Raw genomic sequence first — 17,720 nt, forward strand, 5'->3', positions numbered from 1 at the left:
TGACAGAGCAAGGGGCAATGGCTTCAAATTGAAAGAGAGCACTTTTAGAATGGAGAACAGAAAAAAGTTTGTTACAGTGCTCCTGGTGAGGCACTGTAGCAGGTTGCCCAGAGGAGTTGTCAATGTCCCACCCCTGGAAGTGCTCAGGGCCAGGTTGGATGGGTTTTGAGCAGCCTGGTCTAGTGGAAGGTGTTCCTGCCCATGGCAGGGAGGCTGGGACTGGGGATCTTTAAGGTCCCTTCCCACCCCAACCATTCAATGTTTCTATGGTTCCATGATCAGTACAAGTGAAATCCAGATTCCCTCAATGTGGCCTCACTGCTGCAATAATAAAAGTACCACATTATATATGCTGGTGCTCATTGAGTGGAACTTCTGTTAACTGAGTTCAGAATCAGTAGGTTTAACAGTTCCTTCCCCACAAATCTCCAGTGAATTTTAGAATGGCAAAGACAAAACATATTTTTGTAATGCATCTTCAAATAGACTTTTTTAAGCCTTTTATGTAACATAAGAATTTGGATGTTGAAATTCAGTTTTGCACATTTTGTCCATGAGTACATTTTAGCCTTGGTTATCTTCAAATATGCCAAAGCTAGCACTGTCCTGCAATTCTCAAAAAAGCAAAGAAACATTTTTTTTTAATCTTGAAGAATACTGAGGGACAATTAAAAAATTAACATAGCTACACAGAAGAAGAGCCAATAGGGGACATCTGAGGATTAGAAAAAGGAAACTTTACTGAAAGGAATGAAGAAGTACTAATTTGGTAAAGCTATCTGAACTCTTGTGAATGCTGCTTAGCTTTCCGAACCATCTGTGGGACATTTGGGAGAGACTACAAAGAAAGATTTCAGACAAAAACCTAAGATGAGCTTGGGCCCTATGTACAGGAAGGAAAACTGCTTGGACAGGCTTGGGATATGTTAGAGAAGTACTGCCTTTCAAAAGCAAGAGTCTGCTCTGCTTCCCTAGCAAGACACCCACATCATGGGCCTACAATAAATGACTTTATGTTAATACTTTTGGTTATTCAGCTCTGTAAAGAAAAAAAAATCAGGTATTTTCTAAACTCTGTGGGGCAGTTAAGGAAGAAATTCCTTTGCTGGTGAATCTGTTTTAAATGCTGACTGACTGTGGCAACTTGAGATGCTTTAATAAGGTGTAGAAATAATATTTGGAAAGAGCGCAAAGTTTAGGCATACACCTTTCTGAGACTAAGTGAATGGCAGATGAGGAGGAGTGAACTTTCAAGATATGTATTAGAAAATGGAAGGCAAAACCACATGATTGAATTACTAAAGAAATTTTATGCACTTAAGGAACAGCACAAATTGACAGCTTTGAGTGAAATGAATACATCAGCTGAAAGAAATTCAGATGTCTGAAAGAGAACAAATGATGTGGAAACAGTCTGATGTATCTAGATGAGTTATTAAAATATCAGCAGAGTATTACATGAGCAAAATATGAATCCTTATAATTGTCAGGGTGCCAAACCTACTTATCAGTATTCTTGGTAATCAAAGTAGTGTTGTTGCTCTAAAAGATGAACATAAAGGATATCTAAAAATTAAGCTATTAGACCCTAATGATCAGATTGAAATTTTGATAAGGGATAATCAATGCACACCTATCATCATTAAATTTTAAGGGAATAATAAATTGATACACAATTATCTCTTTGATTGTTTTCATCAAATAGTTTGTTCTTTTTCCCAGCTGTCTCTTTAAAATTATTTCAAAGATTTGCAGACCTGTGACTTGTCCATGCTCTTGATGCTAATTTGCTGTTGACCAGAGTATTTTTGTGTTTTATTTTTGTGTTTTAGCCAAAATTATAAGCACTGAGGTAAGTATAAAATTAACTCAACAAATTTTAGTCTAATGAGAGGAGAAGCCTTTAGTAATATTTCTGGGCTGAGAGAGAGACTAGGAGCAGAAATCATACTTTTTCTAAATGTTGTTTGATTGATATTATACATTTATTTCAGCATGATCATTAAATTCCATGATATGAAAGAGCAGCTGAGAGAAGATCATTCTTTCAGAGAAATTAAATACTTCAGGGGGTATCCCATCACCTTTCAGTATAGGCAATGCTCTTGATCTTGGTCAAGTTGGCTTTTTTATCTACCATCATTCTATTTTTGGTTAATGAAAATAGTTAATAGGTGTTCTAAGGAATAATTTAAGTCTAATTTTTCTAGGAACTAATACAAGTTTAAAGTAAAATTTTTAGCCTTGTCTTGCATGGTAGACCACTTTAATACATTTCATACAGTGAAAAGAAAGCAGACTTCAAAGTAGATGTGATTGCTGAAATATGAGTGCTCATATATTTTTTATGTAGAGATGAATTATGTGTTTCTTTGTGCTGAAATTTACAAAGTTGAAAGTCTTTAAAAGTTAAAATTTAAAATTTTCTTATTGACTCAGGAGTAATTAAAGCTCCAACTCTATCTGAGATTTTTTAATATTTTTTCTTTTCTTAACTTTCTATTTTGGGGGGTACATAAGATATGCAATAAAACCAATATTTACATGCCTTATTGAAAGTAAAGAGAAGTTAATGAAATGTTGAGAGGAAGGACTTCATTGTAGCTTTGCCCGCCTGTCTTTTTGGTAACTTCTATAGGTCAAGCTGATATAAGCACATATTTGACTTTTAGCAGCTTTGTTTGAGAGGTCCTGATGAAGCCTCAAAATTATTGCATCTTTCGATGAACTTGCAGATTTTTCCCTATAAAGAAATGGACTTTGCTTGGCTCCCTAGTCAGTGCAACATTTTGTCATATGAATATTAATGGCATCAAACATAGAAAGAAAGTGAGTATTAATAAAATTTTAGGAAGAACTGAAAGCTACATCAATGTCCACAGAACTGACGCAGGTACATTCCAAATCAGTAGCAAATGATGGTTATATTTTATACTGTATATGAAAGCAATGCAGGTAAAGTTATCCTCATGTCAGAAGGGTTGTAAGGTTCAGTACAGTGCTCTAAACTGAGACAGTTCTGTTCTTTGGGAATAGATTTTTCTCTTTAGGAAACCACAAATCCACTCCCAAATATGCAGTATCAGTAGACATATAAATTTAAACTCAAAGTCCCTATAAATGATGACTTTGAGGTAAATTTATGTGGATATTTGCTTATCAACTGTGGGCACTTTTTTCCCTCCTTTTTAACTCTGCTCCACAATCAAATTATGAGACATGACATACTTGGAAAGGAAATAATCTGTATATATGTGAATATATTTGAAGTTTACAGGGAACACCCAACCAAGTACCTTACCTTGTCTTATACACCCCTGTACTGTCTGTTGTGTGCTGTTGTGATAAAAAGATGGCACTGTTGTAAATTGCAAGGAAATTTATTTTGTAAAGTCTGTTTTCACCTACAGTATGCGAAACTCTGAGACAGTGTGGACTGGAGATGTCCATTAGAAATCCTCAAGCAGTGTGTTTACCAGAAAACAGCAGAGTTGGAGGTCTCCTGTCTGATTGTTTGCTATCAAAAATATTGCTAACCAGATGAGATCTTTTGGAAGCATGCCTCCTTCCCTTATTTGAGGCCAAGTTGCATATTTTGGAAATGTGTGTGGAGATTCAGTTGCACGAGGATGCTTATGCAGAATGTTATTTTGGTTAAAAATCAAGCATCCAAAAATTTCCCGAGAACTATTATGAATCATTAACACTTAATTTTTATTAATAGTTTTCAACTTTTCTTTTTGTTTCATAGCAAATTATTAACTCTGCCAATGGCATTGTTTTCAGATTTTTCTCTCTAAAGATTTTTCAGACTGACTTCTACCAAGGAGAGGAAATTGTACAAACAGCCAAGAGCAGTGGGGAGTGTTACTTGTTGCTAAACACTGACCCTGTTTCTCCGTCTCCCTGGCAATTTCCCACACATAAAGCATTCTTGTCCCTCCTCTAGATGTACTAAAAGGAGCTGAAACAAAGGTTAGTCACTTTGATATTAGGCTGGAGTTCAGGAAGAAGTCTCTGTGTTATAGACTGGCTTTCCTTTTAATGGTTACAACCTGCTGGGAATGCATCAGGCTGGGGATAGGCTCTTCTACTTGACTTTTACTGCAAACTCTTATAAAGACCAACTGAAAATACCATTGATGCTTTCATCTATACTCTTTCATTTTCACTTTTTTATGTCTTGTTTTGTTTGGGTTTTTTTAAACCAAGAATGGTGCACATCTTTGTCTTTCACCTTATGTCTGTCAGCGCTTTTAAAACTGAAGTTGAAAACGCAGAACAGTTTCAGTGCCACTGGTGTACTGCACTGTGGCAACTTCTAACGCCTTAAAAAAATCATGGGGATGTTTATAATATATATGGATTTAGTATGTAATAGAAGCAATCTATTTCACAGATATTTTGAATTTTTTTATATTATCCCTTTTTGTAATTAATCTTAAACCTTACCAAGTGCATTCTCAACCACAAAAAAAAGAAAAAAAGGAGAAAAAAAGAAATCTTACTAGAAATCTTACTGTAGCTGGTGCTTTTAGGGACAGGACCATTCACAACAAAAGTAGAAAATTGAAATTAAATCATAGGTGAGAATGGCCTAAGCACAGAGTCAGTCTCCCTCAGCTAGAGCATTATTTATAGAAAGTGGGACAGCTCTGTCAGGAGAAGCTCAGGTGCATTGTTTAAATTACTGCACCAAAGAGTACTGAGTGCTGCATTTTCACCCTTGCTGTGTTGGTCCTGAGTGTGCATGAGAGCCTCTGTCCTGCCAGCCACTGGGTTATCTGGGCAAGGCAAATGTTTTTGTTCTGGCCAGGTCCTCACACAGAGAACCACGACCTGAGAGCTCTGAGCAACATTGAGCCAGACCTGATTTATAGCATAATAATTCAGGGGCTCATCTGGTGCACAGAGATTCAGGTTCCAGCCACTGTGCTGCCTTACAGCTTATAAGTGATTATATTGGTTTTTCGATTTTTTGTGTTTTTTACAGCAGTTTACCATGGAATGTTTTAGTTTTAACTTGAGGTTCTGCTTTTGCTTGGCAAAACGTCAACCAGCTATTCAAATTTGCACCAGTCTTGGATGAGCCCCTTTCTATTTCTTTATACACCACAGAAAACTAACATGGGAGTCAAAATTCCCATCCATCTGTTAGTTAAGTGTTACTCCTCATAGGGTTTATGGAAGTTCCCTCCTCCTGCTTTGGTTCTTACCCACAGCCTTGTGTTACTTATACATGAGTTTGGGTAACAAAAGTCATCAAGAGGAGTGGCATGTTGTGATCTGTCCTCCACATCCCCCTTAATAAAAAATATTAGAAGGATTTCATACTGCTGCATAGGAAACTGGTTTTGCTTTCTCTGGATGCTTTTGTGATAAGTCCTTAGAGACTTCTTTTTCTTCCTTTCTTCAAAGGTGACTTTCCAACAAATAGGAGAGATGATTTTCCTATTTCTGCTCCCCTGAGTAGACCCAAAATTTCAGTTCTCACTTCATTCCACTGGAAGTCTGATTTTTTTATATAGAAATAGTTCTCATTTTATACTTAGCTTGATAGAAGACAGAGCTAATTAGTCTGAAGTGCTTAATTCATTACTTGGTTTGTTTTAACTCAGTTTAGCCTGTCAAAGTTCACATTTTGTGACACTGGTAACACATTTAATGACTATATTTAAGCTCAAGCCCAAACTTGATATATTCTTGCAAAATTTTCATTTACAAAGGGGGAACTGCTTGATTTCTCTTTGTAATGAGACTTCTTCTGCTTCATATTGTGCCTGGTAGTTTCACCCAAAGTTCAGGGTAGAAGAATCTCTCTGACAAGGTGTTTAGTAAAGTTGCTTATGCTCTGTCATCTGCTTAAGTACTTTCTTTTTTCTCCACTGAACTTGGACATTCAAAAAGGAGACATTGCAGTGCCTATGGATTTTTGATTTTTCTGCTTCATTTTTTTAAGAACAGAGGTAAAAAATGCCGTGGGGAACTGATAGACAAATCATATGCCCTCAAATTCCAGTCCTTTAAACTCCTATTTGTGTGTTCAGCTTTCTGTATATGGGAAAAGTCTCTGATTTGATTGAAACTCTCTGAAGCAGAGAGTGGAGCAGATGTGTTTAGCCTCAATTTAGTTGAGACTTTAACAGATTTGAAAGGGAGTTGGGTAACCAAGTTGTGATGCTAACACAACTTTCTGGATACATCCAGAGTTTTAAACCCCTGAGGTGATTTACTGCTTTCCGCTTTGTGCCAAGATTCACCTGTCAAAAATGTTTTAAATGAAATTTAATGCAATTATTGTTTCCCCCTCACTGGGTTCTTCCTTTCAGTGTGGAATTTGCTTTGCAAGAGTGACAGTTTAGAGTCTGGTACTGCAGCTCATCAATTAGCTTCGACAGATCAAGGGCCACAATCTCGTTTGCAGGCCACTGTCACCTGTCCTTCACTCTTTACACAATCCCACTGCACTTCCCTGCAATTACTTGAGGAGAAATTTATATTAAAGGGCCAGAACTCCATGGATTTGCATAAATGTCACACCATGTCCATATATATATGAAAGAGGATGAAAGTGGGGAAAAGCACAGAATTAACAGATCTTTAGTGAAGTGGAGCTTACTGAACCTGAATAACTTTTTGATACCCAAGAGAAATATGCAATCAGGCCAGATATTCAGGCTAAATGTTTTGCAGCTTTTCAAGTAAGTAGCTCATGTGTCAGTAGAAGTCCATTCAGTCTTGTGCATGTAAGGAGGGTCATAAAACATTTGGCTGCCTATCTACAAGAATAATTTATAAGCACTTGCACAGTTACTTTACTTGGAGGATTGTCTAACAAGGTAATTAGAAGGTGGGTGGTTTTTATAAGGTGCATACAGTGCTCATCTTTTTCTTTCAGACCTTGCTTGAGATTGGAATTATTTTGTTACAGTGTAACATAGGCAAGCATTCTGTTATTGAACACTTCCCCTTTTTGCCTTTTCCACAGCCAAATGGCAAATGGAAGTACTGAATGTTATGGAGCCATTCATTACTGGCAATATCTTATTTTCTGAAGAATAAAATGACGCTTTGTAGAGGAACTTCTGAGGCTGGAGCATGTTTATATTCTTAATTCACATAAGGAAGACAGTATTAATTACAAATAACACTTAAAAGACCTAAATTATTGTTACTGCTTGACACTTCAAAATAGACCACAGACTTGAAAGGTAAAGGACAGTGGAATGGGGTACTTGGTTACCATCCTTAGGGGTGAATTTTCTTATTTTTTTGTGATTTAAACTGATGAAAAAGAGGTAGAAGAGTAAACATTCAAGAGGAAAAGAGAAAATACATTAGAGAACATGGACAACAGTAATAGTTGGCAAGATTGTAATGTAAATAGATATTGTAGAATTTTTGTCTGTGTAATGAGGATGATGCATGAACATTCACTATCTAGACTCATCCAAAACACATTTTGCAGTCATGCTAATAGGAATTGTTTCAATTTATCAGCATGACTTCACTAATGTGAGCAAAATGTTTAACCTAGTCAAAACAGAATATGCAGTTTTTGCTTTTCAAAATTCACTTGTTAGTAATTCTAAGCAAATGAAGTAGGCATCAATGAAAAGTAGGTCATATTAGGAAGGTAATTTTACTTTGTTTCCTTTTCCCCCCCATATATTGTAGAGTTTTATTAGAATTGTATGTTTTCAAAAGCCTCTTTGAAATTAAGTCTTTCTGACTGGCTTTCATTGAAATAGTAGCACTTCAGAGCTCTATAGCCTTTCCAGCCCTGTTGGGATGGTTATACAGGGTAAATATTATGTGAAAAGCATTTGCAGAAGCCAGTCCAACTGAGAAAAATAGGTTGTTTATTTTAATTTTAGGTACTGTACAGACAAAGTTGAATTATCTTAAAAATCACCACAAATAATTCATCATGTTGTTTAGGCACTTTTTCCCTTGCCATGTCATCAGATCTAATGGTTCTTTCTTAATTTATGACAGAAATCCTGTGGAATAAGGTAAATGTCAACTGTAATGATGCTGTTTGTTATGATGAAAACACAGAGAGAAGGAAATTATGTTTAATGCATCAAAGAAAGAAATTTCAAATAGGTTATTTCAGTTACCTTGATTTAATATGTCTTTTGGGGAGAAGGGAAGGAAGGAAAGGTGAGGGATTAGTACCAAAAGTAACATTGTGAAAACATGCATCATGAACAATGGTTAGAGACTCCTAGATGTGGAAACATATTTTTCTCATCTGGGAAGGGAGAATTCTTTCAGAGACTAATAGACATAATAATATCCAATATGTGATGACCAATTGGTGCCTTCTGGAGAATTTTTTGACTCTTCACATAAAAAGTAGTCTTACTCAGGTCTCAAAATTATCAGCCATCTTTTTGTACCTGGGTTTTCATTTGGTTCAGTTAATGCTTTTGAAAAAAAACCCAGCACCAATAATTGTACTGGAGAGAAAATCTTAGGCAAGACATGAGATTTATTTTGTACTGAGAATTTCCTTTTTTTAAAAGTCAGCAGACAGGAAGGACTGCACATCATAGTTCAGATCTTGTGCTACAAGAACTTATCAAATGTTTCTGGGGTCCTGGTACTAAAAACATCTGTAATTTTACAGGTAAAAGTAATTTTTTGTTGTGTTGCTGCTGCTTCTTGAAAGACACCAGAGAATGTTCCAATGTACCAGCAGAGAGTGGATAGTTTTGGTGAGGACTATTATGTACTGTAACTTCGGAAATTCAAATTCTGCTTCAGATTTTATTACATAGTCTCTTGGGAATATGTTTGCCTTTTTTGTTTCTCTTCCCAACTCTAGTTTTCTCATGCAATCAGAATGTACTGTATTGTGGTGAGGATTATTTTGCTATGCTTTTTCTGCAGTATCTGCCATAATGAAATCTTAGTCTTGCTAGTATTCTCAATATACAGTAACACAACATTAATGATTATTACTAAATATAGAAGCAATAGAGAAATATGTAGAGCTTTGCAGGTGTCAGCCTAACTACAGTGTTAAATAACCAGCAATGTCTGCACTATTTCTCTTTCACAAATAATTAAGCCCTATTCTTGCTAAACCACCAGATTTAACAGGCTTCCTGCTACCTTTTCCAAACAAGTAAAAGAATCTAGTGTGCCAGGTTTTCCCCTGTTTCATCCAGGGGCTCCCAGAGCAACAGTAATTCTGTTCTCCAATACTGCGCTTTTCCGATTATCTCTTCCACCACTTGCAGCAGGAAAGATTGAGCTGATTCTGGTCTTGCATTATACAAAGCAAACAGCATGTGGCATTTCTGGTTCAGTGATGACTTCCAACTGGCCTTTCTTTTACTGTCACAGTTGAAACTGCCTCCTCTCTTCTCAGCAGCAGTGTAGGCGTGGAAAGAGACCAGTTAAAATGGTTCCCTCTCAGTTGGTTCTCTCACTCCACATAGTACCCAGAGTAGTCGGATTCCTCCAGCCATGTGACACTAAAGGGCTAAATGAAGAGCTCCCTGCATCTGAACTGTGACTTCACTGTGCTCTGCCACTGCTCTGCTGTCATCAAAGCCTTCCTACAGATTTCTCTCCACAGTAACATGTGTTCTCAAAGACAGCTTCCCAGCCTTCCTGACTTCTCCTCAGTCCACATCTTCTCCAGGGTCTGATGTATTTGGCTTCTCCACTGTGGTGGCTTCTAGCCTATGCCTAGAATGAGCCTAAAGTCATCAATGGGTGTTGGGAGAGGAGCTAGGAGTAAGGTGCACAGTCATGGAACAAAAAAACACACCCATATCCTTGGCCAGTTGCTAGGAGTGCTGTCTCTGCATTCTCACTGCTGGTCGTGCCTTACCCAGGTTCTCAGACTTCTCCAAACACTTGCTGAAAGTCACTCAATTTCTGCTGCCAATAGAGGATCCACAGGTACAAACTGTACCTTCTAAGCAAACTTCTCTTGCTTTCCTTACAGGCTTTCCCCTCCATTTGTGACTTGCTTTTCACCCACCATCAATGTGAGGTGGCTTTGGCAGAGTGCCTTGCGTGTCTTTCACCCTTCTATAGCTATTGAAGGGAAAGAAAAGAAGGGGCAAAGGGATGATAGCAACAAAGGCCATGACTATGAAGTATAGGGAATAATAGGAGGAGCAATATTAGAAGGGCTGGAATGCCAGCAAGAAAGAAAAGTGAAGCTGCGTATTTACCATGTAGAGGTACAGTAAAGCATCTTTGGGAGGCACCAAGAAAGACCTGGAGGACAACTGTGCAAAATGCTGAATAACAGGGAGTTTGAGTGAGAGTCTGAGACACTGAGGAGGACAGCTAGCTGGGTGATTACAGAGACTGGAAGGATTTTGCATTAGAAGAATTCGGCTTAATACTCGCTGGGTAGAAGCAGCAAAAGAAGGGCAAATGTATTCTCTGGTTTCCCTTTAACATAGATAAGACTGAAAAGATGTTACATATCCATGTATCTGAGAGCATCACATTTGCTCTGGTACCAGTGAAATTAATAACTTGACACCACTTCTGTTTTGTTTTCTCAAGGTGGTGGTGTTTTATTTTTACTCTGTTCAGACCATGCCCAATAAACCTTATGGCTCTTAAGCCCTGTGTCCTCCTCTCTCCAGCAGCCTAATGGCTTCTAAGCAAGGTACATCATAGAATGGCTCAGGCAACAGAGGAGATCTATAACATGAGTTTAAATGGAGACAAAATAAATCTACCTCAGCAGCAGTCCCTGCTAAATCACTTGATTTAGAGCAACACTGGTTGCTCTAAGGGTTGACTTTACTTCATAACCACTTTGAGTTTTGTGTAGTGAGGCTAAAGGATAAAACACAAGCTCTCAACTAAACTCAACCATATTGTAGTTTTTGAAAAAGCACAAAGCTTTGAAATCCTTGCTATGTACTACATCGATACCCTTTTTTTTTTCCCCTCAATTCTCCAGCCCAGCAGAGTAACTCTTGATTCTGTTTTAACTCTGTTAACTCTAGTTTTGGGATGCATTCCTTTGTGGTAAGATATTCAAGGCCACGCCATGCACTGTCTGTTGAAATGCAGCAAATATTTAATGTTCTGTTTATTTCTATAATGGCCAAATGAAATTACTTTCTATCTATTTACCTATCTACATGTGCACATGCACACACACTCTTGCAGATATACACACATTCACATATTTAAACTATGCAGAAACTGAATGAAGGAAATTGGAAAAAGGGTATAATACTTTGCATTTTTAAAAATGAATTAATTTAGTCCTCAAATTATTCCATTAAGTAAAGGCAAGAATATCCCCTTTATTCAGGAAGGATGACAGAGGCCCAAGAGTGTACGCTTCACTCCAAGTGTGACAGGACAGATGGAGTCAGTGTCTGGGCCACTACTTAGAATTGGAATGGTCTTATTAACCTGGACCTCTCTCATAATACAGAGAACAACCTAAAAGTTGGCAGTAGGAGAAAGCTTTAATTTAAAGGTTATTTGGCGGTCACTGAAGCAAGTCTATTTCCTAATGGACAGATGTCCACTTAACTAAAGCCCTCCCAGATGACTTCTTGTTTGAAGCTCTGCCAGGTAAAGCAAAGACTGAGTGGATGTGTCAACTCGAGTAACCTCTTGGAGTGAGCAGCCTTCCCCGACAGTCTGGGCACCAGCTCGGTGGCACAGGAACATTCGCTTGTGGCACATGGTCTCTTGGTAGGTCTGTCACTCAGCTGCTTTATATCAGCACTTTTAGAATGCAAGCATTTAAAAAAAAATACAGCACTGCAAGGTGAGGGATATTTGTCAGTTTGCGTTTTAAAAATGGGGGGAAACTGTTATTTAGATTGAAATGCTGTTGTCAAATGGAACATGTTGCCCTACATAAATTACGGGTTGGAGGCCCATGGTTGGTTGTTTTAAAGTCACAAACTACTTATCTGTCCAGCCTTGAGTATACCAAGTTTTAATTTACGTAGCTCTTCTTAGAGCCTACATCATAATAATAACAAAGAGAGAATTAAGATTAGTAACTTATTTTTTTGCCTCATGTAAATTAGCATATGATCTGGGAATGGTGTCCTTATGGGGAGATCCTGTGCCCATTGAAACTCTACAGGGAGCTGCCTGTGCTGATCTGATTGCTGAGTCTGCTTGTTATCTTTTTAGAGTTGTAGGATTGAAGATGTTACAGTGTTCTGCATTTCATCTATATTATGTTACTATAAATCTGAACCTCCAATATCATCTGAAGAGAGATAAAAAGCCAACAAATAAATGTGGAGATTGGCAGAATTACTGTTAATTTTCTCATCAGGAGTATTTGTTTAAAAACTGACCCACAAAGACCTCAAAGAAGAAGCAACAAATACAGTGAAAATGACAACAAATTATATTAAAAATTCCATAAATAGAAATGAATCTTAGCAATAGTAGGTGGAGGTCTTTCTCCCATGTTTAGATGGCATCAATAACAGTTTGGATAACTGTTAAAACTGGATGTGACTGTTGTGTATTTGTGATTAGCCTCATGCCATAGATGATCTGTTCTTTTTAGTCCCAACTCTTCGTGCAATAATATTGGACTATTTTATGAAAGACAGTGGAATCAATAAGAAGTAAGAAAAAGAGATGTTATTCCTCTTGGCCAGTTGACACTGCTGGAATTCACAGAAGGTTACCAAGTTTAATGCTGCTGGGTTGGTTTGTTTTTGGTTTTTTTTTCCCTGTATTATTTATTTTATTTTTAGGTTAACTCGGTGTCCACTAAGATTCACACTATGCAAACCAAGGTGAAAATGTTAACTGACAGGGGGTGATGGCTTAGTAGAGTCAGGAAGGAATTTCTCCTATTCCCTTTCCTGCTCTGAACAGTGCAGAATAGTCAGATGTGCATATGGTTTTTTTTGCTATGCCTTAATAACTTCTAGGTCTTCAAGGAAAAAGGTGTTGGAGCAAATGGGCTGGTGGATTAACCCAAGGTGTAACTCGATTTCATTTCATTAAACATTTTTTTAAGTTTAGGCATTACACTTGGACAGAAAAGGTCAAATTCTGGTTTGCAAAAGATGTCTTCAGTGTTCATGTATTAGAAAAGTAATACTTCCTATGGAATTTAGGACTGTAATTGTAAGGCTTAGCTGCTTTGTTTATCTCCCAAAACTGAAGGCTGTCTTATCAGTATCTCAATTTCCTCAGATACCTGAAGGTCTACTGGGACTTAGAACCAAACAAATGAGAAATTGACCTGTGCATGGTCAGAGCTGCTTGTATAGCCAAAGAGATTGGAAAATGGGCATTATATTATCAAAATTAAGGTGTTAGGTGACTGAAAAGCAGGTGAAACTTTTGGGTTTGGCACTCTCTCCTCTGCAGACAGAAGCTCAGGTCCCAGCCTGGCTTGTTTGAGGTAGCAGGGTGTTATATGTGGGTGTGAGGCAACAAACTTCAGACAGACACATTTGCCCCCCACTGCCTCTGTTTTACAAGAACATCCTCTCTTTGCTGCTCCTCCAGGGGCTGCATTAATGCGCAGCACTGTAACAGCTGATCAGCGGAAACAAGCTGGAAACACAAGGAGTCAGGCTACTGGAAAGAAGACAACCACTCCCCTGGTTGGTAGAAACCGGGGCTGGTGGCTGGCGGCACTTCTCCCACGGCGGCCAGCGGTGGAGCTGGAGTGATGCTGATGGAACTGAGGGTGTTTGGGAGGGAAGCTGCAGTGAAGGAACACTGGCATGGCTGAAACCTGTGGGACTTCAACTTCCACAGTGCCTGAGGCAGCTGTCACTGAAGCCCTGAGCTTGGTGCTTATGGCTTTTTAGGGGCCTGGATGTGCCCGTTATTTTTTAGGATATGTTCCCAGTATTGGTAACTCCTCGGTTCTGAAATTCTTTCTTTCTCCTAGCTTTAACTTTTGGCAATTTTTTTGTACCTGAATAGAAAAGACAACTATTCTTTTTCAATATTTTTATGATACCTTGAGCTAGTCACATAGCATGAGATTTTTTTCACTCTGTTGGAATGAGTGACATGAGTTTTTGTTTCTAATGAGTATTAAAGACAATGGAAGGGAAAATTACTTTATCTCTGTGATGGATGTATATTAAGTCAACAATGTGTTCATTATTTAAAGTAATTTTATTTCAATTAATTTTTTAAATTTACTTCAGTCTCTTTCAAATTTTCACATGGTGTTCTTTACCACTGGAATTGTTATTCTGAACTCCACTCAAAATTATTTTTTTAATAATTTAGAGGGTATTTGTGAGCTACAAACTCTTGGCTGTCTCTTGTATTCTTATATATGTGTCTACAGACTTTTGCAAAAAATTCCATTTAGTGCAGCCAGTTCAGGGTACTATATGCTTTAAAGAGTCAGTAAGGATATCCGGTTCCTAGATAAGGCCTCAAATTCTTAGTAATATCTAAACTGAGGATTAAAAAGTTATAATTTTCCAAAGGTTTCCATTACATTTCCCATTCTGCCTACTGTGCATTGTACATTATTAAAGAATACTGCTCTGACATGCCCCCCAAAGAAGTGAATTAACATTTCTTGTGAACTCTGTTCTTTTGTGAAGAAGTAATAATGACTCAAGGGGCTCCAGAAGTTTCTCAGATGAATTGGAGTTTATTACTTGTAAAATTAATGCCCATTACATTCACTGATACCATGCCTAAATTGTCATTCATAGAAAAAACCCACTCTTTTTTACTGTTTGCCCTTATTGATAACACATCTGTGACTTGTACAGATGATAGGGACAAATGCACCATGTGAGTGGCATAATTTGTGAGACTTTAGTTTCACACTGCTCATGTATTGTTATCTTTACATACCTTTCCATTGGTCTCTACAGCAATTTTAGTTGTGATTTGTTTCAGCTCTTAGAAGAGGGAGTGTCCATTCTAACCTGTGAAAAGATGAGCCCTGACTTGTGCTTTGGATTGGGCTTAAAGCATTTTGAGTGCTACCATTTGTAGAGAAGTTCTCTCCTGCAAAGGTGGACCTAAGCAAAGTCAAAATTGCTGCTGGTGCTTTTTCTTGGTGGTGTTGGTTGCTTTGGTTTGGATTGTTTTCGTTTTTCTTTTGGTAGAGTCAATTATCTTGCCATTGGTTTAGTTTACCTTTTCTTGAAAAGCTTATTTCTCCCTCTTGAACTAAATCCTTAAATTTATAGGCATACAACTGTTTTTGCCAACTGGTCCCACAGCTGAAAGAAGACATATGCAAGTCAGGAGAAAGAGGAGAAATTTACAAGTTGGGTATGATGAACTTAGAAGTGTTATAACTAAGAAGATGCCTTCAAAAGAGATTCCTTCTGAAGAAAATGGGTTGATCAACCTTTTGATCTGTTGACTACCAGGACTTATCAATGGTTTGTGTGAGTTTAAGATATAAACTGCTATGTTATGAGCAATTCTTTGATTTCTCCTTCCTGTCCCTGGTGGGACTAGAAAAATCAAAGTCAGAAAAAAGTGTATTAGGACATAAAGTGGGGATTTAGACTGTTTTATAGGAACATACTTAACCTCTCTGTACAATTCTCTGTCTGTGTAATGGGGATAATGTATTTAACTACAGCACGAGAAGTCTGAGGATTAATCGGTTAATGAATTCATAGAACCCTGAGCATGAAAAGTGTGCTCTAAATGTTTCCCATAGAAATTTCTCCATTACCTAAAGAGAGAGGAAGAAAAAAGCTAATTCAGTGCTTTAAAGAGCTGTGCAAAATTCCATCAAGAACATAGATAATTAAAGTAATATTAATAGATTTTTAGGTCTTCATTTTCCCCTAGAGGCCAGGTGTCCCTGATTTTTTTTTTCCTTTTCCCCTTCAAGTAATGTCCCTGACTCAGTTGTCAAAGACTGAGAAGCAGAAGTGCCCGTCTAGCTTTAAACTTGATCCCCACAGTGGAGTTACAAGGTTAAATAAATGGGGTGGGTTTTTTTTATTATTATTTTAAACTGAACATAACACTTCAAAAAGATTTTTTTCTCCCCCCTCCCCCGCTGTATTTTTAGGCTGTATGCACTCTTGCCTATGTCTGTTCCTCAGTCCCAGCTGAAGATTTCAAAGGAGACGAGGGCTCTATATTGTTTCTCCCTTGTATTGCAGATAGGGGGAGGAGGTGGTTATTAGAGAGAAGCGCTCTCACTCGCTCGCTCTCTCTGTTTCTCCCTCTCTGGCTGATAGCACTTATCTCTCGCTCTCTCTCCTTCTCCTAGGTGATCCATTTCTAGGCAACGTGCTGGCTGGTGCTGGAGCTGCCAGCTCTCTCTGCATCCCACCAGCAAAGCAAGATCCAAAAGCAACCTGCAGACCATCATCTGCTTTCCTCTGCCTCGCTCCGGGTACTCCTCCTCCTCTCGCTTCTGCCCTGTCCAACCACCACCTTGCGCGACAGAGACAGCACGCTCTGCTCCATTGGCAGATTTATTTTTTTTTTTCCCTCCAGTTGTGGGAAGCGATTTTTCTGAGCGAAGGGTGGGGGGAAATCTCTGCATTACTATCTGCATTACCTTGAAGTTCACTTTGTTTTTTGGCCTCCGGGGGGGCTTTTCCTGCAGGAATCTGGCTGCTGGGAGCCTGCTCCCTCGGTCGCCCGCTCCTCCCACCTCGCTGAAGGCGAGCTATTTGCTGCGGGCTCCTGGAGCTTCTCTGGCCAAGAGGGTTTGTGGGTGTCTGCTCGCGTGTGCGTGTCTGCCCGTGTGCGTGTCTGTGTGTCTGTGTGTGAGCGTGTGCGTGGTGTGGGCTGGAAGTTGCTGTGCAGCAGCGGGATCGAGCGGATCCCTGGACCCGGCGGAAGGATGGGGATTGTCTGACCAGCAGAGGCGTCTGCTGCCCGCGGCGGCGCCCGGGCTGGATGGATTTGCTGCCGGCGCTCCCAGCAATTCTGGTGCTGCCCAGGAGCCCCGCGAAGTGACGCGGGGTTTCGCCGAGGACAGAAGCGCTCGGAGCCCCGGGCTCGCTCCCTGACCAGCCGCGGCTCTGCGCCAGCCATCGGGATTTACACGCTCCTCCGGCTGCGCCTCAAACTCTTGGGCTTCCTGCGCTGCGCTGTCCTCCGCGGCAGCACCGTTTGGCGAAGAGATCTGTTGTTATAAAGCCTGGACCTCCGGAGGAGATGGAAGTTTTCTCCCTCATCCTGGTCGTGTCCGTCTGTTGGACTCGAACCTGGAAAGCGGCGATTGCAGATTCAATCATTCATATCGGTAAGGGGGTGCTGCGCCTGCTGGTGCTGCTGGACACTTTTCCAGCTCTCCTTTGCAACCTTTCCTCTCTTGGAAGGCTTTCCCCCCTCCCCCCGTAGCCCCCACTGTCTTTTATCGTTTGCTCGCTTGCTTTTTTTTTCGTTGTTTAGTCCTCTCTTATAATTGCTTTCCACCAGGACCTCGGGTGTCCTCTTTTTCCCCTACCGCGCTGTCTAAAGGTTTCTTGGCGGCGGGGTATGTGCGTGCTTTAGACCTTGAGGTTTTGATGAGGCTGATGATGGGGGCGCCCAGGGCTCAGGCACTTCCCTGCTTCCTTCCCGCCGCCCCTAAGCTCCAGCCTGCCTTCCCCCTGCCCCGGCTCGCCCTCGGCCGGGGGACGCCCCATGCCTCCCCGTGTTCCTCACACCAGGGTGACAGCCACGCGAAGCCCCCACCCCCCACACTTTTCCTTCCTTCACCCCCTCTCCCCGCCCTCCTCTCCCGCGGCGGAACAGGTGGTTTGGCAACGTGAGCGCTT

General features: G+C 39.7%; 1 protein-coding gene across 1 annotated transcript in view; it reads left to right on the top strand.

Moving 5' to 3' along the window:
* Window positions 1-17,115: 17,115 nt before the first annotated feature.
* Window positions 17,116-17,720, top strand: part of GRID2 (glutamate ionotropic receptor delta type subunit 2) — a 673,693-nt gene continuing 673,088 nt past the window's right edge. Inside the window, exon 1 of the mRNA XM_005418132.2 lies at window positions 17,116-17,203. Coding sequence (XP_005418189.1) covers window positions 17,116-17,203 — 88 coding nt within the window. The remainder of the gene's footprint in view (window positions 17,204-17,720) is intronic.

This window comes from Geospiza fortis, unplaced genomic scaffold (assembly GCF_000277835.1).
Source record: "Geospiza fortis unplaced genomic scaffold, GeoFor_1.0 scaffold11, whole genome shotgun sequence".
Classification (NCBI taxonomy): Eukaryota; Metazoa; Chordata; class Aves; order Passeriformes; family Thraupidae; genus Geospiza; species Geospiza fortis.